Source organism: Labeo rohita, chromosome 2 (genome assembly GCF_022985175.1).
Source record: "Labeo rohita strain BAU-BD-2019 chromosome 2, IGBB_LRoh.1.0, whole genome shotgun sequence".
NCBI classification, from domain to species: Eukaryota; Metazoa; Chordata; class Actinopteri; order Cypriniformes; family Cyprinidae; genus Labeo; species Labeo rohita.
Window position 1 is genome coordinate 26,676,397 of NC_066870.1, and position 27,655 is coordinate 26,704,051.

The 27,655-nt window shown below is 36.7% G+C and overlaps 1 protein-coding gene across 1 annotated transcript; it reads right to left on the minus strand.

Annotated features, from left to right (window-relative positions):
- On the minus strand, window positions 1-26,544 carry prkci (protein kinase C, iota). The gene is given in 19 exon segments (XM_051134954.1): window positions 1-1,735; window positions 2,038-2,153; window positions 5,868-5,894; window positions 5,896-5,958; window positions 6,134-6,213; window positions 6,300-6,425; window positions 6,636-6,723; window positions 8,536-8,671; window positions 8,829-8,915; window positions 9,121-9,218; window positions 10,238-10,414; window positions 12,775-12,830; window positions 13,795-13,852; window positions 14,852-14,989; window positions 15,100-15,185; window positions 15,564-15,614; window positions 18,717-18,806; window positions 21,783-21,904; window positions 26,204-26,544. Coding segments are annotated over 19 exon segments (1,767 nt in total). The 5' UTR covers window positions 26,284-26,544; the 3' UTR covers window positions 1-1,647.
- Between the last annotated feature and the right edge of the window lie 1,111 nt (window positions 26,545-27,655).

Genomic DNA, 27,655 nt, shown 5'->3' on the forward strand with positions numbered 1-27,655 from the left:
TTTTTAAGAACAATTTGTTTTATGCATTCCTTTTTGCACAGGAAATTCATTACAAGCAGATGTGAATTTTATCCAGTCACAACAAAACAAACTGCTTTGACACTTGAGAGATGTTGAGTTTCCTTAAATATTTTAATTAGGTGTTAACAAAAAAGTGGTACAGTTTATTCCAGTCAGCTGATAGTGTTTTTCAATGTGCATATTAATATACAGAACATACAAAGAAAAAAAAACAGGTCCACTTCAGCCCCCTGATGCTTCTTTAAAGCATATCAGCACATTGTTTACTTTTTTCTTAGCTGAATGCATCGAGGGCTTTAAGCGATTCAATCATTTATAACGCCGGGTTGCTAACGAGCTCCTCGCAGCTCGAAACCAGTGTGAACATCTGTGAAAATATTAGCGAGTTGATACGTGCACGGTGAGGAATGAAAGGGGGCGATGCTGTGTACGAATAGCCTGTGTTTAGCGTCATCATTTGGTCATTACTGTCAAAAGTCCTTCCAATGTAACACACACAAATAAACAAAAATGCATCCAGACATGATTTGTTTTCAAAACGCTCCACCCGAAGAGCTGGGCGCCATTGATGGGGCCAAGAAGGGTAAACACAATCCAGAGCCCCTGTTTCTGATCTGACTAGAAATCCCCCACAGGGACAAAATTAACAACAAAACAAAAGCTTTTCCGTTACTGTAGTGAGAAACAATGAACACATGTTCACTGACGCTCAATGTAGAAAGTATTTAAACGGAATATCATAACCAGAAAGGCAATGCATCACATTTAAGAAAAAGCAAGAAATAGAAGAAAAAAAAGTGAGGAATACTTTATACATGCAGCAGTCAAAGAGTAAAAACATCTGTTTACCTCATCTCTGTAGAGAGCATTTACAGGAACATACTCATTTTAGCATCTTATTTTGGTCCTGTGTTGAAGAAAGCTGTTGTATTTCACGTCTATTTTCTCAGAAAACTTCTCCATTCACAGCTTGTCAGTATTTACAACAGTGTTCATTAGTGTTCCCCGCTCCATTCTTACAAGTTCGATACCCACTTTAATCGAGGCCACATGCCTTTATGAAAAACTGATTCAATGTGCACATTCTATATAGATGACAGTATTCTTAAATAAAAAAAATAACAATAAAACAAACTATAAAGTGTTTCTTCCTCACGCTACACTTTTTCATCATCAGAAAAATTAGAAAAAAAGTCTTCAAGAGTATCCCATGTGTTATAGAGTTTAACAATGGCTTACTATATATGCTCAATGTATTCTCTTTAATATATACATATAAACTGTGTATCAGACATCATTAGCATTTGGAGGTCCTGCGTACCATCATAGTCATTCTTTTCCTTTAGTTTGCAGAGTGTTCAGTAACCTATTGTAAAACTGGCATTCCAACTACGTTGGTCGACACATAAAGGCACTGATAAATTTCAGTGCTGATTTACATGATACAAAAATAAATGAGAAAAAATAGACTTAAGGACTAGTGGTTACAAATGGCAGAAAGTGAAGGAGGTTTGGCAAAGTTAATGTTTCATCTGGTCCCAACAAAATGAAGTCAGCTTGTTGTTTCCTTTGATTGTTTGTGACCATGCAAATAAAGGCAGCGATGATATGCACATAACAGGCCGTTCACACACACTCCTCCGCCGACATCAGCAGAGGGTTGATGTACTCAAAGCCCTCAAACTCGGACTGGTCGATCTTCTTTACAGCATCACTGGGAGGGAGACAAAGACATAATCAATCAGTCTTAACTGCTACGGCACATTTAACTCACTACAGCTGTTTTAAATGCAGGCCAGGCTGTAAAACGTGTTCCTGGAAATCTGGGATATGTGGAAATGGAGGAATCCTGTTCGCAGAACTGCAATGTGTCATTAGGGATCGTAAATTTGATATTACTTCCTGATGAAACGTGCATTGCTGTGGTAAAGATCTGAAGCAGATTAATGGTGCCTGAGGTCTGATTCAGAAAGCTTGAGGCGTGACACAGACAGATACACATGAACAGACACTCACTCATCGTCAGGCGTGAGCTGAATGGGCTCATTGGTGAACTGGGCATCAAAGTTATCCAGCCCAAACTCGCCAGAGATGTTGGGCTTGAAGGGAGGAACAACTTGCTTCTGCTCCATCTGAAAAATACAGTTAACGTGAGTCAATTAACGACTATGACCGTGTCATAAAGCAGTCTCACACTTCAGAGAACTTATCTTACTAAATATTAACCAGAGATTGCATATAGCAGTGGTTTTAAAAGAATAAGAAACAAACCTATTCTTATCTGTCTGTATGAAACGAAAGTTGCAATAGTCTTTTTTTCCCATTTTTGACCTATATCCAAGTGAAACAGCTTTAGAATACAGGGCGGGATGATTAATCAAAAAAATAATCGAAATAGAAAAATCAGAACCTCTAACTGACATAATTTTCCCATGTTGGCTATTTCATTTTCTTAATCCTCTTAACACTTTCCCCTTAAAAAAATTAATATACCATGTGTGTAGTCAACACTATACATTGCGCTCGTGTCTTTCTGCAGCTACCTGCAGCGTGTGGCGCGTTTAATGTGTCACTGTGTCAAGTTAGAAGAATTTTAACTTTTACACGCAGTGCCGCTCAATGTCAGTTTCAAAACAGTAAACCAATCAGAAGACCCCGGAGGCGGGGCAAGCATTGCGAGCTTTTTTTTTTTATAGTAGCGAAGAAAACCATTTCTGAATGCTGCTTTTCACAGTAAATAATTGTTTATTAATCCTAATCAAGGTGAAATGTTCAGTTAATCGAGATTTTGATTTTAGGTCATATCGTCCAGCCCTAATTTCACCCTTCACTGGGAGTTTGATTGACAGACAATCTGAACAATAATGTTGCTGAATCCGCCGTTCTGTAACTTTTGTACTTGGCGGTAACATGGCGGAGTAGGTATTCTGTGCTGCACTTCGTTTTGAAACCATTCCTGAATGCTGCGTCTCTTCGAAAAATATTCGTTTATAAATCGTAATCGAGGTAAAATGTTCAATTAATCAAGATTTTGATTTTTGGTCGTATCGTTCAGCCCTAATTTCACCCTTTACTGGGAGTCTGATTGACAGGCGATCTGACCAATAGTGCCAATGTCTGACAAACAACCCAAACAGGAGAGTTAGATTAACGTCAGTGGACTATGGTATATTGTCATCTTTCCACGGATAAGACAACATAACTAATTATAAACTCTACAACATTAACTAACACAATTTTAATTAATTTATGTTTATTTTTAGTAGTATATTTATAACTAGTAGTTCATGTATATTTATAACTAGTAGTAAAGAGGAAGAGATGATCAGTTTATGTGCTGCTTGAACTGAGAAGATTGCGTTCTCATACAACACATCATCACTCAGTGAAAAATACATCGCAAAGCATAAAGGACACTAAAATGCACTGACAGACAAGACAGGGTAGGTCACTTATGCTCTGAAACAAAGTCTTAGCTTTCAAACTCAAACAATATCCATTTTGGGGCTCTTTAATGTGACAGATCACTGCAGTTCAAGCAGTTTAAACGTGAATCGATATATTCCTGCTAGTTATAGCATGAAATAAACATGAATGAACATCAGATGATATGTTGTCTCAACCGCAGAAAGATGTCAATACACCATTTTCAAGTTTGAATGTACTGACATGAATCTATTAACTTTACTGTCTGGCTTGTTTGTCGAACAAATGGCGTATTCAGCATTATGATATGTCCGATCGCCTGTCAATCAAACTTCCTGTGAAGGGTGCTAAAAGCCTGGTCATTGGATAGTCAGTATAGTCCAACCCCTTTTTCAAGTCTTACATCACAAAGAAACATATTTCTAATAAATCCTTAAACACTGTGTAAAAAATTGTACACGCACATTGTGGTGGCATAAAAACACTGGTAACAAGTGTAGGGAAATGTATAGAATCCATGGAATAAGAAAAAAATGTATTATTGTGCCTTTGGATGTCAGAATCAGAATGCAAATCATTTTTATAGAATACTGTCATTAAAGACACCGCTTGAAACTAAACGCAGACATTTAAACAGACAGACTATGGGTGAAACCTGCTGTGATTACAGTACTTTTAAAGCATAAATTTGATTTAAACAATAGGTTTACATAATTCACAAATTGTGTTAACCCTACAGTTACAGCATGAAATATTATTTAAATCTATAACATTTTACATAACATTTATATATTTTATCTAAAAATTCTGACTTTTTGCTCACAAATGCAAGTATATATCTCCTTGTTCAGACTTTATACCTCGATTTAACTCAACAATTGTGAGTTTTTCAATTCGGAGGTGAAAAAAGGCAGAGGTGTGGGATATAAACTCATAATTCAGAGACAAGAGGAAAATGACGAGTTTATTTTTCCTTATCAGAATTGTGAGATATAATCTTCAACTTGTAAGAAAAAAAGTCAGAATTTTGAAATATAAACTCAAAATTACCTTTTTTATTCTTTTATTTCATCGCTTCCATAGACTCCTACTATAAAACTGTAATTTTCTGCCACCAGACAGGCTCTGCCCACAAAAAGCATCATCACTGTTCGCAAACACCAAAATAGGTGGTTCTCCTGGGATGCAAAGCTGAATTTTCATCAGCCAGTCTTCAGTGTTGCATGATCCTTTAGAAATCATTCTAATATGTTAATTTAATATTAATATTGAAAACAGTTGTGCTGCTTAATACTTTTTGGAACCTGTGATAATTTTTACAGGTAATTTCATTAGTTTAATTAATATTTTTTGTATTGTTTTCTCCGAAAAACACTAAAAAGCAATCTCAGCAAGGATTCAATATTATATTTGGGCAAACCGATCCTCTCCAGGGTTTGTTCAGTACTACTACTAGTTTGGCCTTTACTGTGCTGTAAACGTAACAGGGCTGCAAGGTCAGGATCTGCACCCCCTGCAGGCAGACTCGGGCACGGCAGCCTGTCTGAGTAGAAAGTGTAATCCGAGTCCTTCAACTGTCTGACCGCTATTTTTGTGTGTGTGTGTGTGTGTGTGTGTGTGTGTGTGTGTGTGTGTGTGTTCACCCAGCCCAAACAGGGACAAGAGGTCACCGTGTTCGTCTGAGTCTCGTCTGCTGGTTTAACATCATTTAAACCTGCCTCACACATGATACAGTTCACTGTCACAACCTCAGACTGGAAAAATCAATGATTTGACACCTTATCACCTTCATTAAATCAGCGGCCTTACATGTGATCACTCATGTCACGATACAACCATGAACCACTAAAAAAAAAGTCACTTCTCAGCTGCTAGATTATTAAAAAAATTAATGTGTAAACTTATCAGAATTGCCATGTAATAATTATTTAAATCAGGAAATGTAGAAAAAAAAATTAAAGGAATAGTTTAACAAAAAATGAAAATTTTATAATTTAATCACACACGTTTCAAACCTTTATGTTTTTGTGTTCATGTTAAAAATGATGCATAGTGCAGTCATATATTACTGTCTTATTGAAACACTTCAAATATTTACCAAAAAAAAAAAAAAAAGCAGGTATGGAAAAAAACAGGTGTAAATATTGACAAGTTTTTAGGTGAGCGGTACTTTTAAGCCGACGTTCCTGAAATGTTATTTGAAGTGGTAATAGCGCTCGCGTCACATTACGCGAATGAGTAATCAAATGGATGGTTACTCAAGGTCATAAACAACAGTAAATAGTTCTTCAGGCTCCAGTAAGTCCTCTGTTTAGTTTCACTAGCGTCAGGCTACAGCGAATGACTCATGCTTCCGCTGCAGGCTCGAGTCTAAACATCCAATAAGTCAGATAATGGAAACAGAGATAGCGGTGACTCACAAGATCCCAGTCTACATTTCGGAAAAAAAGGATGGGCCATGATGTCTGCGAAGCCTGTCTGAGGGTGACATCCGAGACGTTCCTTTGGCTCCTAAAAAAGTGAAAAAGAAATCAGTGAAAAGAAACAAGACCAGATAACAGAGTAGAGAGATTAGAGTGAAAGAAAGATTTAAAACAGAGATGGAGACGAACAATGATTATGACAGCACTATAACAGGTTCATGTGACATAACGATATAAACATTGATCTGTTTGGTCTGCTTTACCTTGTTGAGGAATCCCTTCAGCACGCTAGCAGCTTTAACCGATAACGATCTGGGAATTCTGATCTGCTTCTCCAGAATTACTGCAAATGAGGAGTAGAAGAAAACATGACATATACTGAGAGACATATGAAACTTTTTTTTCCAAACATGCATGCGTGTCACGTACCTTGGAAAAGATAATCTTCTGTGTTTTGGTCTGGGTTATCAGAGCTGCCAACTATGTCAAACGGTGATCTCCCAGCCATCATCTCAAACATCAGGACGCCTAGAGCCCACCAGTCCACACTAAAGCCTGTAAAGAAAACACGCACACACAAAGTTGCACATACATCATCCTAAGCCTTTGAAACGGGAAGCTTAGCACTGACATAAACTCAAATGGCAGAAAGTCATGAAGTAGACACTAATAGCAATAAATGGATTAAGCACTGTGTGCTAATGCACATAGTTGCCAACTGAAAGTCTTTGTGAAGAGGCTCGGCTGTGTGTGATTTGTGCTTACCGTAGTCTTCTCCTCTCAGAATCTCTGGTGCGATGTAATTGGGGGTTCCACAGAAAGTGCTGGTTGTGTCTCCTGGTCTCAGTCCCTCCTGCATAAGAGATGGATATTGAAACCAAAGAAACACACAGGCACACAATACAACTAGAGATCAATGGTCAACGGCTATATTTTAGAGACACATACACTGCCAGTCAAGTTTTTGAACAGCAAGATTTTTTATTTTTTTTTTAATTATTATTCCTTTTTATTGCATTTTAACTATACACGTGTACATACAAATTTCCATGTACCAGATAAAACATAAATCAACAAACAAACAAAACAAAAGGCTTAACAGTAAGATTTTTATGTTTTTTAACATCTATTCTGCTCACCAAGTCTGCATTTATTTGATCCAAAGTACAGCAAAAGCAGTAACACTGTGAATTAATTTTTTTATTTAAAATACCTGCGTTCTATTTGAATATATTTTAAAAAATAATTTATTCCTGTGATCAAAGTTACATTTTCAGCATCATTACTCCAGTCTTCAGTGTCACATGATCCTTCAGAAATCATTCTAATATGCTGATTTGCTGTTCAAGAAACATTTGTTATTACTATTATTATTATCAATATTTAAAACATTTGAAAAAGAAATATTCAAAGTTAGCATTTATGTGAAATAAAAAGCTTTCGTAACATTATAAATTATATCACTCAAAAGCTTGGAGTCAGTATATATACATATATATTTCTTTTCATTTTTTTGTGTGTAAGGCAGAAATTCTAGAAATTAATACTTCTGTTTAGCAAGGATGCTTTTAATGGATCAAAAAGTGATGATAAAGACATCCATAATTTATAAATGATTTCTATTTCAGATAAATGCTGTTCTTCTGAACTTTCTATTCATCAAAGAAACCAGAAAAACTCTACTTAGCTGTTTTCAACATAATAATAATAATAATAATAATAATAAATGTTTTTGAGGAGAAAATCTGAATATTAGAATGATTTCTGAAGGATCACGTGAGTAATGATGCTAAAAATTCAGATATAAAATCAGTTATTAATTACATTAAAATATATTTAAATAGAAAACAGATATTTTAAATAGTAAAAATATTTTAGAAATTGTAATGTTTTTGGCTTGGTGAGCAGAAGAGAGTTCTTTAAAAAAATATTAAAAATCTTACTGCTCAAAAATGTTTGACTGGTAGTGTACATGGAATTTTTATCAGATGTATCACAGTATTTAATATTAGTGGTAGTAAATAACATGCATAATTTCTGCAATGAAATTATTTATTTGACATAATATTTACTAAAATAATTAGAAAAAAAAATGTAAATTAATCAATTTGAAGAAATTTTTGAAAATTAATTTTTAAAACGAGACATATACGTCATGATTAAGTAAGGACATTGTTAATATAGTCCACATGGCATCAGTCGCTCCATCTTAATTTTATAAAGCTACTAGAATACTTTTTGTGCGCAAGAAAACAAACATAATGACTTTATTCAACAATTTCTTTTCTTCCTTGTCAGTTCATGAGAACCACGATACATGCATGTGGTGCTTCTGACATGTCAAAGACTGACACGGAAGAGAAGAAACTGTTGAATAAAGTAATTTTCATCACAAACAAAAAATATTCTTGTAACTTCATAAAATTAAGGTTGAACCACTGATGTCACATGGACTATTGTAACGATGTCCTTACTACCTTTCTGGGCCTTCAACGTGGCAGTTGTGTTTCTGTCTACACAGGGTCAGAAAGCTTTTGGATCTCATCAAAAATATATTAATTTGTGTTTTGAAGATGAACGAAGGTCTTATGGCTTTGGAACAACATGAAGGAAGTAATTAATGAATTAATGAGTAATTAGGGTGAACTAAATTGAAAAGACTTACTTTACACATGCCGTAATCAGTGAGTTTGATGTGTCCCTCTGACTCCAGCAGTACATTGTCCAGCTTCAGGTCCCTGTAAATGATGCCACGCTCATGGAGGTAGTTCAAGGCAAGACTGATCTCTGCGGAGTAAAACCTGCCAGCGGAAAGAACAAGAGAAACAGTTAGTGACCTCATTTCCGCTTCTGTTCCTGTGGCGTGTTATTCAGACTGAAGTCAAATCCAAGCAAGACTGTTCAGGCCGTTCATTAACACTGAACAATGTTACCGATAGGCAGCTCACATCCTCATACCTGGCATGCTCTTCCGGAAGTTTTCTTTGTCGCTGCATGTGGAACATTAGATCCCCTCCATTCACATATTCGATTACAAAGAATAGCCTGTGAAAGAAAAGCATTAAATAATCATCAGCCCTCACCAGACAAACAAAACAGGTCACACTAAACGGAAGGGCTCAACTATAAGAATAGGCTTAGGAGCAATATAAAAGCATTTTTGTTTATTTATTTTTTTCCAAGCCATTTATGTGTTGTCATTTTGTCTTATACTTGTATGTTTGCATAAAAAGTGTGAGTATGCACAGACCTGCTCTCTGTCTGGAAGCAGGAATGAAGTCCCACCAGGAAAGGATGGTTGGAAGCCTGCTCAAACACATGCTTTTCTGTTTGAACCCAGTCAATATCCTGAAAAGCAAGAAAGAGAAGAACAAACAAACACACACACACACACACACACACAAAATCAATCTCCCATTGAAAAGCAGAGCATTCTTTCTGTCAGTAGGGGAAACATTTGGAAGGACATTCAGGACTGTATTGAGTAGAAGCGCCTCACAAGGCTGAAAACTGATAAAGGTTTAAAAGACAGGGGGCACCAGGTCTTCCCAAGGAGCTGCTCCTGGATGTGAGGAGACTTACAATAGACAGATACAGAGTGAAAAACTAGGACCTTTCATTGACAGCCTGGTAAAAATACCTCTGACCGTGAGACTCGCTTAAAGGAGCACTGCGGGGCCAGTAGAGCGCAGCTGCCATTATTGACCATCGGCTGCTGCTGTCAATTCATCACACAAGGCTTAAGTGCATCTAATCAACGTTAAATGCCCACTTCATCAACATTTAGTCATCTGTATGTGTACTTCAACACATCCTGGAAAGATTATAGCCAAAGGCAGCTCTTTGCTTGTTTTATTCTGCAGTCAAGACTAAAATAACTAATGATTGAGATGTTCAGCAATTTAGTGTCAGAAGACACATTTCAAGTTGTGAAGTGTCAAGAACGCTTTTAAACTTTCGGTGGGTCTTTTAAACAGGTTTGGTGGTTTCCTGAAGGTAGCCTGGGATGTGGTTTGGTACAGTTTGAAACTACTATGAATGCAATCTGACCAGTGTTGCCAAGTCTGCGGTTTTCCCGCGGAATTGGGCTACTTTATCACTGTTGCTGCAGGTTGTTTTTCATGTCCACGGGTTGAAGTAACCCCAATAACGTAATATTTAGCCCCTGGAAAGCTAATTTTACCAAAAAAAATGTGTATTTTACCCCCCAGAATGTGATTTTTACCCTCGAAATGCGATTGGGCTACTTTTGGGCTAGTTTTGAGTAGCAATTGGGGGGATTTTTTTTGTGAAAACCTGGCAACCCTGAATTTGACATATCAGTGGCATCTTTGCTCATTCCCATTGTATGAAATGTGAAATGTCACCTCGTCATCGTTCACTAGCTCCTTCTTCACCACCTTCATGGCGTAGATGCGGTCAGTCTTTTTGAGACGCACCAGCAGCACCTTGGCGTAGCTGCCCCTGCCAATCACTCGGAGTAGGTCGAAGTCTGTTAGCCCCAAACTGGACACAGCCTTCCCTGACTCCCGACTGCCCACAGCCTGAGGAATGGACAAAGAGAATATTAAACACCAACATCTTTTATTTATTAATATTTGTATTAGGGCTGGGCGATCTTTCCGATTTTATCGATTAATTCGAATGTAATGTTTTGTCACGATTTTATTTCTTAGAAATCGAGGAATCGCAATTTTGAATAGAAATAATACGAAACGTCAGAATTAGACATTTTGACACTATGCGAGTGCAACAATCAAAAGCATCCATGTTTACATAGAAAAAACAATGGAAAAGCAGTGTAATCGAATAAAAAAACCTGTTAAGAACCACTACTGTATGTCTAATATTTCATGTTTGCATCATGGTGACAGGCTGAAAGCTGCAGTTCATTGTTTTTACACAACATTAATAGTTAATAGTGTACTGGTGTTGTACCTTCAGTCGTTTTGAAATTGAATTACCTTGACTTTTTAGATTTTTTAAAGCATTTTCCTTGTATGATTTCTTTTTTTTTTTTTTTTTTTTTAATATTTATTTTTGGCCTTTTTGCCTTTATTATGACAGGATAGATCATACAGGACAGGAAGGAAGTGGGAGAAAGAGAAGGGGGCTGGATCAGGAAAGGTCCTTGAGCCGGAATTCGAACTCGGGATGCCCGTAGTGCTACCCTGAATATCTGCACAATTGCAAATGTAATACTGATTTTATACAACAGTTAAAGGGATAGTTCACCCAAAATTGAAAATTCTGTCATTAATTACTCACCCTCATGTTTTTCCAAACCCGTAACACCTTTGTTCATCTTCTGAACACAAATTAAGATATTTTTGATGGAAATCCGATAAATGTCTACATAGACAGCAATGCAACTACCACATTCAAGGCCCAGAAAGGTAGTAAGGACATCCTTAAAAGTAGTTCATGTGACAATAGTAGTTCAACCTTAATTTTATGAAGCTACGAGAATACTTTTTGTGCACAAAGAAAACAAAAATAACGATGTCCTTTCTTGGTCTTGAATGTGTCAGTTGCTGTCTATGCAGGTCAGAAAGCTCTCCAATTTATTCAGAAATATCTTAATTTGCGTTCTGAAGATGAACGAAGGTCTTACGGGTTTGGAAAGACATGAGGACGAGTAATTAATGACACAATTTTCATTTTTGGGTGAACATTGTTTTACATTTTAGACTCAGTATTATCTGTCCACCGTAAAAATAGTTCCAAACAACGCCACAGCAGAACTGTTGTACATCTCCAAGAAACACAGTGCTGTTTCATTTCAGAATGAGTCCAGGTAAAAGTTTGTGTGGAATTAATTCTATGTTAAATTGAAATATTTCTTTCTAAAGCTACTTTTTTGTAATGTCTATTCAATGCTTTTCTCATTTATCACAATAAAAACACAACAGAATAAAATGATCTTTTGGGGGTAATTTCAACCCAAACTGATGAGTTAGAATCAGTTAGACTAAAAATGTTAAATTGCTTGACAGTCTAATATGTATATAAATAATCAATCTCCTGATGCTCTTGCCTGTCCTTTCCATTTGTTTTTCCCTTAAGCTGTACGTTTTCCCAGGACTGCAACAGAGCTACAGGAACACGTGCCCTTAATCAGATGCTAATGACCCTGATAGGAGGTTACTTTATTAGCTCCACTAAAGGAAATCAATATGGGCCGAATGAACCTCGTGCACACCCCCATCCCTTTCTCTGAGTGACAACTTCAGCCTGTTCATCTGTCTGAGAATAGACTGCTGAAAGCTCATCTAATCAAACAAAACGTTCATAATGGTGCCATTTACACCTGGTACTAACATTCATTTTGACCAACTGGATCCACAAGTGGACATAAACAATTATGTCATCTGATTGTTCAAGCAGCATTAAAAAAAACATTTGTGTACACTGCATTTGTAGTGTAAATGCGTATACGCCCTGAAGCGACTGCGAGATCAAACATGCAAGTGTGACCAGCTAAAAAAACATTCAGTACAAGTACATAATCATAATAAAATCAACAGCAACTACTTTTATTCAAAGTAATATGATTTTATTTTATTATTAACGTATAAAGTTACGAGTACTGTATTATTTTATTTTACAGAACAGTAAAATTACAATACTAATATTTATGGTTGTGTGTCCTACTTTGCTTTCAAACTTTAAACTATAAAGCTTTTATTCAGGCATAAATCTGCAGGGATACCTTAAAGCTTCTCTTTTGTTGACAACAGATTTATAAACAAAAGTAGAAGACGGCTGGTGTCACGTTTTCAAATGCGCATTATAAGCGACTTAAGCTCACAGAGCTTGCAGAGATGGAGCTCGTGAGAAGCAGCGTTTACCACTAGTGATGGATGTTAAAACCAGGAGTAAACAAGGCCAAAGTGTGTCTTACCTCATGCTCCTCTCCCTCATGATTGATGCTTTCTGTTGAGTTCTTTTTGTCTAGAACTAGAAACCAACAAAGAGAAACAGGGAAAGTCATCAGTCAGTGGCCTGCGGGCATTATTCATTAATATGCTTATACAAATCTAATTCACAAGCCTCTAAACCAAACCAGGCGCTTTGATAAATAAAGCACTTTGAAAAAAACAGGGGGATTGAAATTTATCTGACCAGCACTGTAACTAAAGCCATGAGCCTGTTCACGTCATTAATTCCAACAAACAAGCTTAATCTTGTGAGAAGACTCACGCCTGTAGGTTGCTCAATTCATCAATCTGTTTCAGTGCAAGCGCACGCCTAATTACTAAAGGGAAACATCGGCTTAGCTCATCCAGTCATTTAAAACCCCTCAAGATGAAAATCAGTGGCATCAATGAGCCTCTATAGATCTTAGTGAATCAATTTAGTGGCTTAATGAATGCAATAGCTCAGATGAACACTGTTTAACACCCCTGAATTACAAGTTACTGTTTAGTTAGTGACTTTGCTAACGAAACACATGGTAAGTTCATCTGCTTGACTTTGGATTTTTGCAAATGGATCTGTGGGCAGAATCTTTATGTAGATATTCAGGACCATTTGTTGAAGGTTATCATAAGAATCAGAGAATTATGTCAAAAAAAAAAAAATACACCTGATTAAACTTTAATATTCATATTCTGACCATTGAAATTCATAAAATGCATTTGAGAAGTCTGAGCAAGGTACAGAAGGTTAATTATTATGTGACCCCAGGCAGAATAACTTAGATTCAGATGGAGAGCCTTTAAAGAAAACTCTTGTTGAAAACAGATTGCTAGTTTAATTGAAAATCTCAAAAGTGCATTCTTTCCAGAAAATTGATTTTATAAGTATTAGACTGCTATTCAAGCACAAAGAAGAAAGGAAAATGTAAGAAACACACGTGATAGATATTTAATGACATGTGCGTGTGTAGTCTTTGACAAATACAGATGGGAGTCTATAGTACCTTGATCAGCGTGCTCTGATGGAGTGGACCCTGGATCGATTCTTCCAATCATCGGGTCCTAGAAAAATAGTATGAAGGTTAAAAATAAAGACAGACTGAATTTCATAGTGTTCCAAGCAGAAAATGTATGTCTAACGCATAAAACTATGCAGACTCTAAAAACTGAACGTCCAAAGTTTCCTAACCCTCCCACTTATGTATTAAAAACAACAGATGCACCGAAATGAAAATTCTGTTCCAAAACCGAAAATTCTGGATGCACTTGTTTCGAAAATCGAAAATGCCATTTTCAGCCAAAAATTCAGTGCATCCCTATTAAATACAGTTGAGGTCAAAAGTTTACACACACCTTGCAGAATCTGCAGAATGTTAATTATTTTAGCAAAATAAGAGGGGTCATACAAAATGCGTGTTATTTTTTATTTAGTACTGACCTAAATAAGATATTTCACAAAAAGGACATTTACATATAGTCCACAAGAAAAAAAAAATAATAGTTGAATTCATAAAAATGACTGACTGATTCTTAACGTGAGTATTTGAACCTTCTGTAATAGTTACACGAGTCCCTCAGTTGTCCTCAGTGTGAAAAGATGGATCTCAAAATCATAGTCATTCTTGGAAAGGGTTCAAATACACAAAAATGCTGAAAAACCAAAGAATGTGTGGGACCTGAAGGATTTTTCTAAAGAACAGCGGGCAGTTTAACTGTTCAGGACAAACAAGGGACTTGTGAACAACTATCACTAAAAAAAACTGTAGATCACTTTTGAACAGGGTCATTTAAACATCTTTAATGTGAAATATCTTATTCAGGTCAGTACTAAATAAAAAATAACATGCATTTTGTGTGATCCCTTTTATTTTGGCAAAATAATAAACATTTTACAGCAAGGTGTATGTAAACTTTTGACCTCAACTGTATATGGCATGTCTGGTTATACTTTCAGCTACCAATAAGAATGTCTATGTCTAATCTATTTTGTATTTACATTTATTTCACAGAAACTGTAAAAGAAGCATGCAGATTTTCAATGTGGACTTACTAATGACTCACCTGTATTACCTGTCTACCACACTCCACTGTGACCAACTTATGGCATTTCTTATGAACCAGCAGTTTACAGTTTATGCACTTGTATCCCTGCCTGCCCAGGCCCCAGATACGATCTGTGCAGATTGCACAATGAGCACGCTGTACACAACAGAAAACACAGGAGGAGGAACATTAAACTATACTGAAGGCATGTGCATAAAATTCAGACAAACATAGATTTCAGAAACAAAAAAAGAGCATGTTTGTACCCTGTTAAAACGTTTGGCCTGAAACGCATGTCCATTGGCATAGTAGAGTTTCCTCCAGCGTCGAGCTCCACGACGGTATATGGACTCTGAGTGCAACATTAAGGCATTAATTACATCTACTAATTACTATCATTATAACCCAATGCATGCTTTCCACCTTATTTTTCCCGTAAGAGTGGGCACAGCAATTTATACACTTAATGTGTCTGGCTTCCGGTGTCATTCGCTTCCAGCTATTTTTAGCTGTACAAAACATCATTTTGCTGATTGAAAACTTATGTGGCTTAACATATTATTTTTATGCATGATCTTAATTATGAACACACTGGTTTGTGGAGCAAACAGTTTTACCATGTTGTTATTCTTCTCATTATTTCCATACCCTCCGCATTGAAAAATAAGGTGGATAAAGTGCACAAAAAAAAAAACATCTAAATGATCATATTATAACAAGATGCACATACTGTCTTCTCCAGGACAGGGCATGCCAGGCTTCTCAGGGACACATGGAAACACTGTGAAGAGAGAGAGACTATGAAGAAAAAGCACTGACAAACAACTCCAGAACGACCCTTCTGTGACCTCTCCTCATCTGACAGCGGATAAGGACTTTGGGGTCAAGAAACAGAGTCTGTCCAGAACTGCGAGGTCAGCTGGTGTGGAGAGCGGCTATTGACGGGCAGTCGGTTGGGGTCTTTTTTTTTTAAAGCCCTTGTGACCAGACGTCTCCTCCTCAGCATGACTAATTAACTCACACAGCAGGCAGAACAATGTATCTCTGTCAATCACGCCGTGAATCCTATCTCTCCTGTCCACTAATGATCTAAGAACCCGAATAATGCTGTAGGGTGTGTTATAAATAAATAAATACATGTACCCAAGCCTGAACATCAAAATGTGGAGCTTGGTCTGAGCTCATTAGCAGGGGCCTGCTACACTGCATGTCACATGTCATGCTTCAAAGGACATGGCTGTTATGACTCGAACACCGTGTCTGATGTGACAAGTTTCCAGCGACAAGCTGAATGCATAACCTCTGTGACACAATCGAAGCCAATAAGAAGATATTTAATGTTGAAATGCACAAAAATCTGAACCGGTGAGATTTCCCGGCAGGCCGGGCTACCCAGCGCAACACTGCAAAATGGAAACCAGGTGATTGGCAAAACATAATTTGTCATTTATTGTGGTTCACAACTGGGTAGGACATGTAAAAGACCATATGGTTTTTGCAATGTGGACTCGTGTCTATGACCATTAAACAGCAAAAAAGTACCATTTAAATAAGAAGTTTGCTGCTTCTGCGTGTTTGTGTGTCTTTGTGTGAATGAGTAGTTTTCGTCTACTACACATACTCAAGAATGCGTGGTTCTTGTGGTGTTTTCAGCGTCTGTTGTCTCTATGTAAGGACACACCACCACATAAACACCATCTTCAGATCTGCTCTTAGAGTTCATGTCTAAAGAATTTCACTATAAAAACTATTGTCAGATAAACACAGCAACTTAAAGGTCTTCACTACAACCCACCAAAATACAAGTTTTGTTTGCTTTGAAGAAATGAAGGAGATAAATGTATTATTATTGCACAGTAGAATATACTCATATTAAAACTTTTTTCAGGAATCATCCTTTCATCTTTGTTTTAATTTAAGCACTAAAACTCTCCAATTTAATTTAGTTTCATTACAATTTAAAATACTAATTACATTTTAAAAATGTACTCACCCTTAAGCCATCCTAAGTGTATATGACTTTTTTATTTCAGACAAAAACAACTGGAGTTTTAAAAATGTCCTGGGTCTTTCGAGCTTTATAATGGCAGTAATTGGCTGTTGAGTCCAACAAAGTGCATCCATCCATCATAAAAAGTACTCCACACAGCTCCAAGGGGGTTAATAAACAGTGTTGGGGAAAGTTACTTTTAAAAGTAATGCATTACAATATTGCATTACTCCCTGAAAAACTAATTTCCGAGTGAGATGAATTAAAGGAGTTCACTTCCAGAACAAACATTTACAGATAATTTACCCTAACCCTTTTGTCATCCAAGATGTTCATGTCTCAGTCGTAAAGAAATTATGTTTCTTGAGGAAAACATTTCAGGAATTACCTCAGTATAGTGGACTTCAATGGAGCCCCAAAGTTTGAATTTCCAAAATACAGTTTAAATGCAGCTTCAAAGGGCTCTAAACAATCCCAGCCAGAAAGAAGGGTCTTATCTAGCGAAACGATCGGCCATTTTCAAAACAAATTGACAATTTATATACTTTTTAACCTCAAATGCTCATCTTGTCTCGCCTCTGCAATGCGCAGTCTGTGCAATCCGTGTCAATGCATTTAGGGTTTGTTGAAAAACTCCCATCTCGTTTTCTTCTTCGATGTCAAAATCATCCTACAACGCTGTTATACCTTTTTTTTTGTAAAGAGTGTTTGATAATCTTTGCATGTTCACTTTGTAAACACTGGGTCGGTACTTCTGCAGTGATGCAGGACCATTTTGAAGTTAGGGAAGAAAACAAGATGGGAGTTTTTCTAAACTCAGATATTTTCTTGCAAATTAAAAAGTAATGCGTTACTTTACCAGTTACTTGAAACAAGTAACCTGATTGCATAACTCGCGTTATATGTACTGCGTTACCCCCGCACTGTTAATAAAGCCTCCTGTAGTGAAATGATACGTTTGTGTAAGAAAAATATCCATATTTAAAACTCTATAAACCGTAATCTCTAGCTTCCACTAACTGTTGTACGTGCATTCATGAGAGAGTGCCGTTACAGTGGATGAAGTAGGATGTAGGCATAGCGTAAGCTTCGGTGAGAAGTGAGAAACCCAGAAGCAGAGTGAACAAGACACTGCTCACAAATTAGAGTACAAAATGAGGATCTGTAGAAAAATGTTGGAGAATTTCAGTTTGTAAGGTTTTAAATATGGATATTTTTCTTACACAAATGCATTGATTCACTTCAGAAGGCCTTTATTAACCCCCTTTATTAAAAATTTACTTTTTATGATAGATGGATGCACTTCATTGTATTTCAAAAAATCAACAGCCATTCACTGCCATTATAGAGTTTGGAAGAGCCAGGACATTTTTAATACAACTCTGATTATATTCGTCTGAAAGTAAAAAGTCATATACACCTAGGATGGCTTGAGTGTGAGTAAATCAAGGGCTAATTTTCATTTTCGAGTGAACTATCCCTTTAAGTTCTGAACATTTATTTGATTGTGACTGTTTCTGATAATAAATTTGTATTAATTCAAAACAATGTAGAAAAATAAAAAATGACAAAGAATTTCTAAAAAAAAAAAAAAAAAAAAAAAAAAAAAAAGACTAGTCATTAAAATGATAAATTATTACTTCAATGGAAAATCCTTTTTCCTTATAAAATTTTATTAAACTATTAAAACAAAAGACAGATTTTTTTTTTATTTTTCAAAAAACAAACAAACCAAGGATTCCGCAGGGCCCTAGTTATTGCTTTTTTCGTCACATCTGCTTAAGACATGGTGTAAGACTTCATCTGTCAAAATTCTTTCAAGAATCTACAGAACCACACAGAGTACAAAAGCATATGTAGCCCACCCACATCAAAAGCCAAATCCCAGCATACCGTGAATAATGAGCTCCGAGTCTTTGTTGAGTTCATAGAGACGTAAGGCCTCCTCCAGCTCCAGCTGAGAAGAAACGGTGCACGGATCCCCTGCAATATCAAGCACAGAGAACACTCGCTAGAAAATGCTACCAAGACATTAGCATAAGCGACATATCTGACACTGAGAAACAGAGAGAGTGAAAGAAGTAAAGCACGACTGAGAAAGAGACAAGAAACAAGCCCCTGTTTGTGATTCTACCGATTTTGGGAGATTTCTGTTTTTCACCATGAATTAGTAACAGGGTCTGTGGTGTTGTCCGAAGCTGACGTCAATCCTGTTGTCATCTAAAGAGCAGCCTGTGGCACTGACAGTCTCTGATTGCGTAGATACACAGCTCTCAATCAGACATCACAGCGGAGGCAACGAGTGACGGCGGGCATCGATGCCAATGCTTGTGCAGACAGACGGGATTAACGCCTCGCCATGACGACCCTCTCGGATCAGCTATGCTAATGAGCAGCATGACTCTGGGCTCAGTGTGGAACGGTGAAGATTTTGGTATTTAAATGAATGCTCTCCCATCTCCATTTCCCATTTCGCATGACTAATGCCGTAGTTAATCATCGCACACAGTCAATCTTTCCAGAGTAAAACCTGCTCCCTGCTGCGTGCTGCATTCAGATTGACTTTATTCCTCATGTAAAATCCATCCATTTTATTTCTGCCAGTGGAGTCCAGGGTAATTCTGAGGCTCTAATGCAATCTACCAAAAGTGGGTTCATTTGTAATATATAAAATGCTGGTGCAAATGAAGCAGACATTTCAGCAGAATGGCAGGGGGAAGCGTGTTGCTACGGTGACAGTTAGAGGAACAGAATGAGAGGCCACAATTAAACCTGGTATTACCATCTGTCTCAGGGGATCTGATCACAGGTGGACAGCACTAAATAAAGGTTCAAACAGAGTCCAAAACATTTTGTGATCACTCAAACCACAAATGGAGTTAGTCAGAAATGAAAATGACTATACTGCATTTATAATGTAAAAACTGATGCGACTGGGCAACATTGTCCCAGGAATGTCCTTTGCACCTAACATATACAGTATACACACCTTTTACTAAAATTATTGAAGGATTAGATCACTTGCAGAATAAAAAAAAATCCTGATTATTTACTCACCCCCATGCCATCCAAGATGTTCATTCCTTTCTTTCTTTAGTCAATAAGAAATTAAGGTTTTTGAAGAAAACACTGTAGGGATCAACGGGTTCAATGTCCAAATTGCAGTTTCAGTGCAGCTTCAAAGGGCTCTACATGATCCCAGCTGAGGAATAAGGGTCTCATCTAGTGAAACGATTGGATATTTTCTTTAAATAAATAAATAAATAATAGAATTTTTAACCATAACACTAGCTCTGCGATGTACGTCTATGACTTTGCGCATTGCATAATCACATTGGAAAAGTTGCGCACAGTTTGTTCTTCGTCTGTGTACTCTGGTTCAAAAAGGTAGTGTAGTTTTACCTGATTTTGTAAAGGAAGTTTGACTTTCTTTGCACGTTCGCTGTGTAAACACTGGATCGGTACTTCCACCTACATCACGCATGACCTTTCCAACATGATAATGCATGAAGTTGAGCTAGTGCAAGATGTGCATTTGTGGTTAAAAAGTATATACACATTTATTTATTTATTTAGAAATTGGCCGATTGTTTCTCTAGATAAGACACTTATTTTTCGACTAGGACAATGTAGAGCCTTTTGAAGCTGCAATTTGAACCTTCAACCCGTTGGCCACCACTATATGGAGAAAAATCCTGGAATGTTTTACACAAAAACCTTAATTTCTTTTCAACTGAAGAAAGAAAGACATGAAAATCTTGGATAGCATGGGCGTGAGTAAATTACCAAGAAATTTTTATTCTGGAAGTGAACTAATATTTTAAAGTTTTACTAAAGTGCTTATATTATATACATTACCGTTCAAAAGCTTTGAAAGAAGTCTCTAATGTTCACCAAGGCTGTAGTTATTTGATCAAAAATGCAGTAAAAACAGTAATATTATGAAATATTATTAAAATTTAAAATAAAGTTTCTGTTTTAAAATATTTTTAAAATGTAATTTATTTTTGTGATGGTAAAGCTGAATTTTCAGCAGCTATTACTCTTGCAGACTCCATTAGTCTTGCAGTCAGGAATAGAAAGTCCAAAAGAATTTCCAACATTTTTTGTAACATTAAAAATTGTACTTTTAATTAATTTACTGTGTGATCTGACTGTTCAAAGCACATTTACCTACATCACATTTGTAGTCTAAATGCTTCAACAATGATTATTACTATTATACAAAGTAATATTAGTAATATGTGACCCTGGACCACAAAAACAGTCATAAGGGTCAATTTTTTGAAAATTCTTGAAATTGAGATTCATACATCATCTGAAATCATCTGAATAAATAAGCTTTCCATTGATGTATGGTTTGTTAGGATAGGATAATACTTCGAAATACAACTATTTGAAAATCTGGAATCTGAGGATGCAAAAAAAAAAAAAAAAAAAAAAAAAAAAAAAAAAAAAAAAAATCAAAATATTGGGAAAAATTACCTTAAAAGTTGTCCAAATGAAGTTCTTAGCAATGCATATAACTAATCAAAAATTAAGTTTTGATACATTTACGGTAGGAAATTTAAAAATATCTTCATGGAACATGATCTTTACTTAATATCCTAATGAATTTTGGCAAAAAAGAAAAATAATAATTTTATAATTTTGACCCATACAATGTATTTGTGAACTATTGCTACAAATATACCCACGCTACTTAAGACTGGTTTTATGGTCCAGGGTCATATATAAAGTAATAATAATTACTGAATGCATAAAAGCACATCATTTTCTTGAAAAAAATCGTATTGACCCCAAGAAATCTGATAACAAGAGGTCACAAGAGACGCTTGCTAATACCAGGTGTGAATGGCAATTTTCTCAGCTGACTGCTTGCGATCGGATCACCAGGGACAGATGTTAATACCAGCTTTAAATAAGGAACGAGAGAGTAAGGAAACACAAATGACGAACCTTCTTCATCAATCCATTTCATGGTGAAAAGCTGGTCATTGTCCATGGAGCACATGTCCCGCACCTCACTGCACAGACCCTCATAGGAGATGGAGGGATCAAAATGTGTGATCATGATGTCCCTAAAAAAGCAAAAGGTGAAATTTATTAAGAGTTCATTCCAAAAATATTCTTTACTTTATTTAAGCTGATCATAAATGTGAGGAGACATTCTGTATCCTTGTATTTGGTAACTAAATTTATTCAAGCCTTTTTAAAAGAACAAAAAACAAATACAGTACAACAGGGAGTATCAATTTCTGGGAAGTTGTGTCTGTATTACTAGCACATTCCATAGTAGGAGGCATCCTAGCAGCTTCTTTCCCTCTGTTGACTATTGTGTTCACACTGTTTTGGTTAATTATTGACAGCAGGGGAGTCCTTCCTGTCTACGAGCCAACGCGCTGACCCGCACATGCCTTCAGGTGGCCGCTGAGACTAGTGGGAGTGCACAGACCACCTTATGACAAAGAAAAACACAAGTCTGGCTTATTCTGATCCGGGACCATTATGAAGAAGCTACTGTATGGAAGTTAAAAGGCAGCTCTGTGTTTCCTGTGATGCATATCTCTGACATTCTATAGGCTCTGAGTCAGTGAACTATGCTTTAGTTAATATTTACAGAGGGATAAACTTCCTCATTGTTGCCGCTTGCGAACTACATAAAATTACACTGGCACATAACTGAAACTGTACCCACTCTCTTAGCATGAACAGATGCACCCTGCGAGAGATGCACCCTGGTGAAGCCGCATTCTTCCGTAGGGTATATATGGATTGGCTCACAATCCCTTTTATAACAGCATAATGAACACACACTCGTTCACGCTGTCAAATAGGAGTTACAAGACACAATTTTCTGAACCTGGAGGTATAAACAAGCACATGGACACTGAAGTCAATGAAAAAAAAGACTATTATTTTAACACAAACAATGGGTGTATTAAAGGAATAGTTCACCCAGAAAAGAAAATTCCTTAAATGTTTACTCACCCTCATGTCTTTAGAAACCTGTATGACATTTTTTCTCTGGAGCATAAAAGAAGATATTCTAAGAAATTTTTTCCATGCAATGGAAGTCAATGGTCATGAAAACTGTACCACAGAATAGGGCTGCATGATTAATTATATTTTACAATTAATTAAGCAAAATTGGTTGTGATATTGGTCAGCTATCATCCTGAAAACATATTTTCTCTTATCTTAAATTGTAACAATTCTCTACAAGCATTCATGAGGGGTTTACAGATGTCTAGAGCTTAAATCCCCCAATCAGAGGGGGGATTTAACGATATAACGATCTAAAAAACAGACAAATATGGATGTTGGAGTTTAACAGTCTCAATAACAATAATTTGGATTTTTTTTTAATGAATATTAGAAATTTCACTGTATTAGCTTTTAAGAAAAAGCTTCTTAAAGGAGATGTTCACTTCCAGAATGAAAATTTACTGAATGTATTCACCCTCATCGTCAACCAATATGTTCATGTCTTTCTTTCTTTAGTCGCAAAGAAATTAAGTCTTTTGAGGAAAACATTCCAGGATTTTTCTCCATATTAGTGGACTTCAATGGTGGCTAATGGGTTGAAGCTCCTAATTGCAGTTTCAATGCAGCTGAAACCAGCTTCAGCATAAGGCTAAAAGCAGCCTAACATTATCAAAGAACATCATCACTGATTAGCCTAGCCTATTCCAGTGCAAGTTTATGCATTTTTAAAAACACTCACGTTATAAGTGAAGCTATCACTGCACACATCTGCGGCACGTTACGGCTCCGACGCACAACCGGAGTAGACCGCAGCATCAGCATTTGTTTCGACTCCCTGTACTGCACACGCGTTACTGCTCTGAATCAATGCTTGTATTTATACCTGCCACGCTGTGGCTCGTTAAAGCAGTTCTCCGCGCTGCATCGTTAGGGTAATCCCCCACCTCATCCCTGCACCAACAACAGGAACCGTTCGTTGTAGTTCTTGGAAAGACATTTTTTAATAACGAAATATCTCCCTTTGGAGTGGACTTCGAGATTTGTAACTTTGTAGATCTTTTTTATGCCCAAAGATACACACCACACACTGACTAAAGTTGAAAAAGTGAAAAAGCATAATAGGACCCCTTTAAAAAGGTAGGGTAGGGTAAAAAAAACTCTAATTTTCTCCTCAACTTTGTAAAGGGCATTTTTTGGGACTTTCTTTCCACATCGGCTTTGTAAACACTGGGTTGGTACTTCTGCCTTTGTCACACACGCATGATTAAGTAACGTGTGAGGTAGAGCTGGTGCAAAATGAGCATTTGTGGTTAAAAGGTGCAGAAATTTCTATTTTTCTTACAAAATGACCAATCGTTTCACTAGATAAGACCCTTATTCCTCAGCTGGGATCGTGTAGAGCCTTTTGAAGCTGGATTGAAACTGCAGTTTGGACCTACAACCAGTTAGCCACCACTGGAGTCTATATGGAGAAAAGAGAAAAATCCTGGAATATTTTCCTCAAAAACCTTAATTTCTTTTAGACTTAAGAAAGAAAGACATGAACATCTCTACTGTATTCAAGACATTTAACCATTATCGCACAGCCCTACCACAGAAAAAAAGTAAGTCCAAATACAGGTTTGGAATGACATGAGGATGGGTAAACAATTTTCAGTTTTGGTGAACTGTCCCTTAAAGTCAGATGACCATGAGATAGAAACATGAAGAAATACTATTCAACATCCATTTAAAAAAAAAAAAAAACAGATCTAAGTTGCAATATAGGTCAAACTCTTTTAAGAAATGCATATGACAAATATACAACCCTTACGAAAGAGCAAACAAAACACAGATGAGTGATAAAAAGAGAGAAATAAGTGAATACAAGAAAGAACATAGGGCAGAGAAAGAGGAGGCGGCAGATAAAGGCTGTGAATTTCATCTTTGCCAGGCTTCAGGGGCTTTAAAACAGAAGATAAAAGGTCCAGCGACTAAGATGTCCTTCACTCTATTCAAGACTCTACTGCATTCAGGCAGAAACCTGCCATTAAGGCTTCCATACACCAAAAGGACAACCTCTGATCGCCGCCATCGCGGCCACAATAGATGTTTATATAGAACAAGGGCGTTCAAACTGGTTTAAAGATTGGCTAAAACGTCCTGCTGAAAAACAACAGAAACCAGAGGGAACACACAGACAGGGACAAATGGTGGGTTTCAAAACTGTCCACACCCAGGAATTCTGTGCTACTATTTTTATAAGGCATGAGCCATCAATTCATGCTCTCTCCACAGAGCTTTTCTTCAAAGCCAAATTAAAATCAGCTATTCTGAAACTAAGATTTCAAAAACAAACGATGGTCCCATGGGACGATAAGTTTCTTTGAAGATGTTCAACATCACCGAGGCACTAATGGCGGTGGACCTGTCAATTCCCTATAATAATAAGAATAAAAATATTAGCAGTAGTAGTAGTAGTAATAAAAATATATATATGATTATTATTACTTACTAATACTACTACTATTACTATTATCAGCAACTGACTGAAACTGATTGAATCATGGACAGCCGCACACACACAATAGCGCTCATGGGGAGTGTGACTAGATCAGTCTCCAACAGGTCTGGCAAAAAATACCTGTCATACAAGTTTTTCAAGTGCATGACAAGCACACACATCATCGTGAAAGGAAATCTGACCGAAAATCGATTATTCATAAATGTGCTCCTTTATGCACATAAAATTGATATATTTTCATAGCGTCCCAAGAATTGTTCCCTAAACAGTAAGAGGAACAAAAAACTAATTTACAAGTTGTTATGTCCCATTTTGCTAACAATTCACTTGTGTACTCATTTAAAAAATAAACCTTTCATAATATTAGATAAACAACATGATGATCCACATACTATGTTCATAACACATGAACAAACTGCTTGCATATAATGAATATTATTACAGGTATCTGTGACCTTAGTTTTCCCTAAATTATAGACACCATTATATAGAAATACCTAAATGTGACAGAGAACGCAAATGTTCTAATAGACAGGCAGACATATCTAGCTCCATGACAGGCGCTGCTCTGAAAACATCACATTATAAGTCATAATTATCTTTAAACTCAACAAACAATACACAAACGTATGTTTACGTAAACTATTGAGATGGGAAGAAAGATCAGCTGTAACGTAACAAATGAAGAAACGATTTTTTTTACTGGAGTTGGTTTCACTTGACAACTTCATCAGAGTTTTGTTTTGTTTTGGGCTTAGCTAACACTGCCAGCTAGCTGGCTAATCATTTATTTGTGTATATCCCGAAACCGCGCAATTAAGAGGTCAAGATAAGAGTGTAAGTGTATCGAAACATCTACAAAGACAGCGCTGGCTCACTTGCTACTCACCCTCTGTAATAAGCTTTTACCCGGACCTGGTGCGGGTTTTCTCCGGGGTGGGACATGGTGCTGTCCCGCAGCGTGGGCATTATTACCTCTCCGTATTCCGGCTAGCGAGCTAACTTAGCTAATGAGGCTAGCCCGCTGTCGTTTGACGAGAAAAAAATTAACAACCCGAATTAAAAAACTGGACTTATTCCTTATTCCGTTGACCCCGGTGACAGTATCGGCCTGTCTGAAATATTATTACTAAAGTTATAACAGAAATTAGTAGGACTAGCAAAACTTCTGTGGCTTACGGGAAACACTCCCTTCTGTCTCTCAGGCCTCGAGACGGAATGATCCAAACAGCGGAATGTGGAGGGGGGGAGGGGGATTTCCAACAAAAACATTACACGTTATTAGTGACCGTTAGTATCAGAAAAAATAATTTGTCTAGACAGTTTAGAGAAGGTGGAAATATTAAACGCCCGCAGTATGATTAATGTTGGCGTGTATTTATGTTCAAATGGGTTCGGTTGGATGGAAGCGTCCGGTAGCATTCCGATTATACCACACGGACTTCGATGAGGGTGGAGAAGAGCTGCCAAAGAAGTAGTTCACATCCTCTTGCGCAGGAATGTGATTTATAAGGAATTTAACGATTCTAGTTGGTTTCGAGTCATCCTTACGATATCCCTACTAGTTTTGAATAAGAAATATTTGGGGGCAAAATGCAATCCAAAGATGTCAATAAAACGGATATAGCAAATCAGAAAAAAATAGCCTACAATTTATTTTTGAAAATGCTTTTGAATGACTTTTGAGATACTGAATAAGTGCAGTCGTCTAAACTGTACAGCATAACACAATAACAGTCAGCGACTGGGTTAATAAAAAGAACCTATTGACATACATTTGTTCGGAATGTTTTTGATTCAATAAATGAACCAACTCATAAGAGTCATTCGTTCGGTAAACGAATCTTGCGTGCTACAAGAATCACTTTAAAGATACGCTTTTATAATCCATGGTGTAATACGCCTTCTAGTGGCAAAACTACTATACTACAGTATACAGTAAATCATGAGACTTCATACTGGTACTGGATTACCACAGATTTCCTCTTGATACAAGACTCCGTGTGGTGTAAATAGCCTACTCATTGAACCATGTTATTTAAAAAAATATATATATTATCAAATCGCATAAGCTTAAAGGTTTAAAAAGCATCCTATTTTAAAACGTTTAAGCCTTTGCATAATTGTTTACTCAATTATGTTCAAATGAAACAGGTGTACTCCTAATGAAACTTCATGTGTGCAGTTTCATTACTCAAAAAGTTTAACATTCTAAAATATTTTATATTATAAATTATAAATATTATATTATAAAATGTACATTATAAAATGTAACATTTAAAATCCACCACTAAACATATACGCCTATGCATGGTACAATCAATCAATCAATCAATCAGAA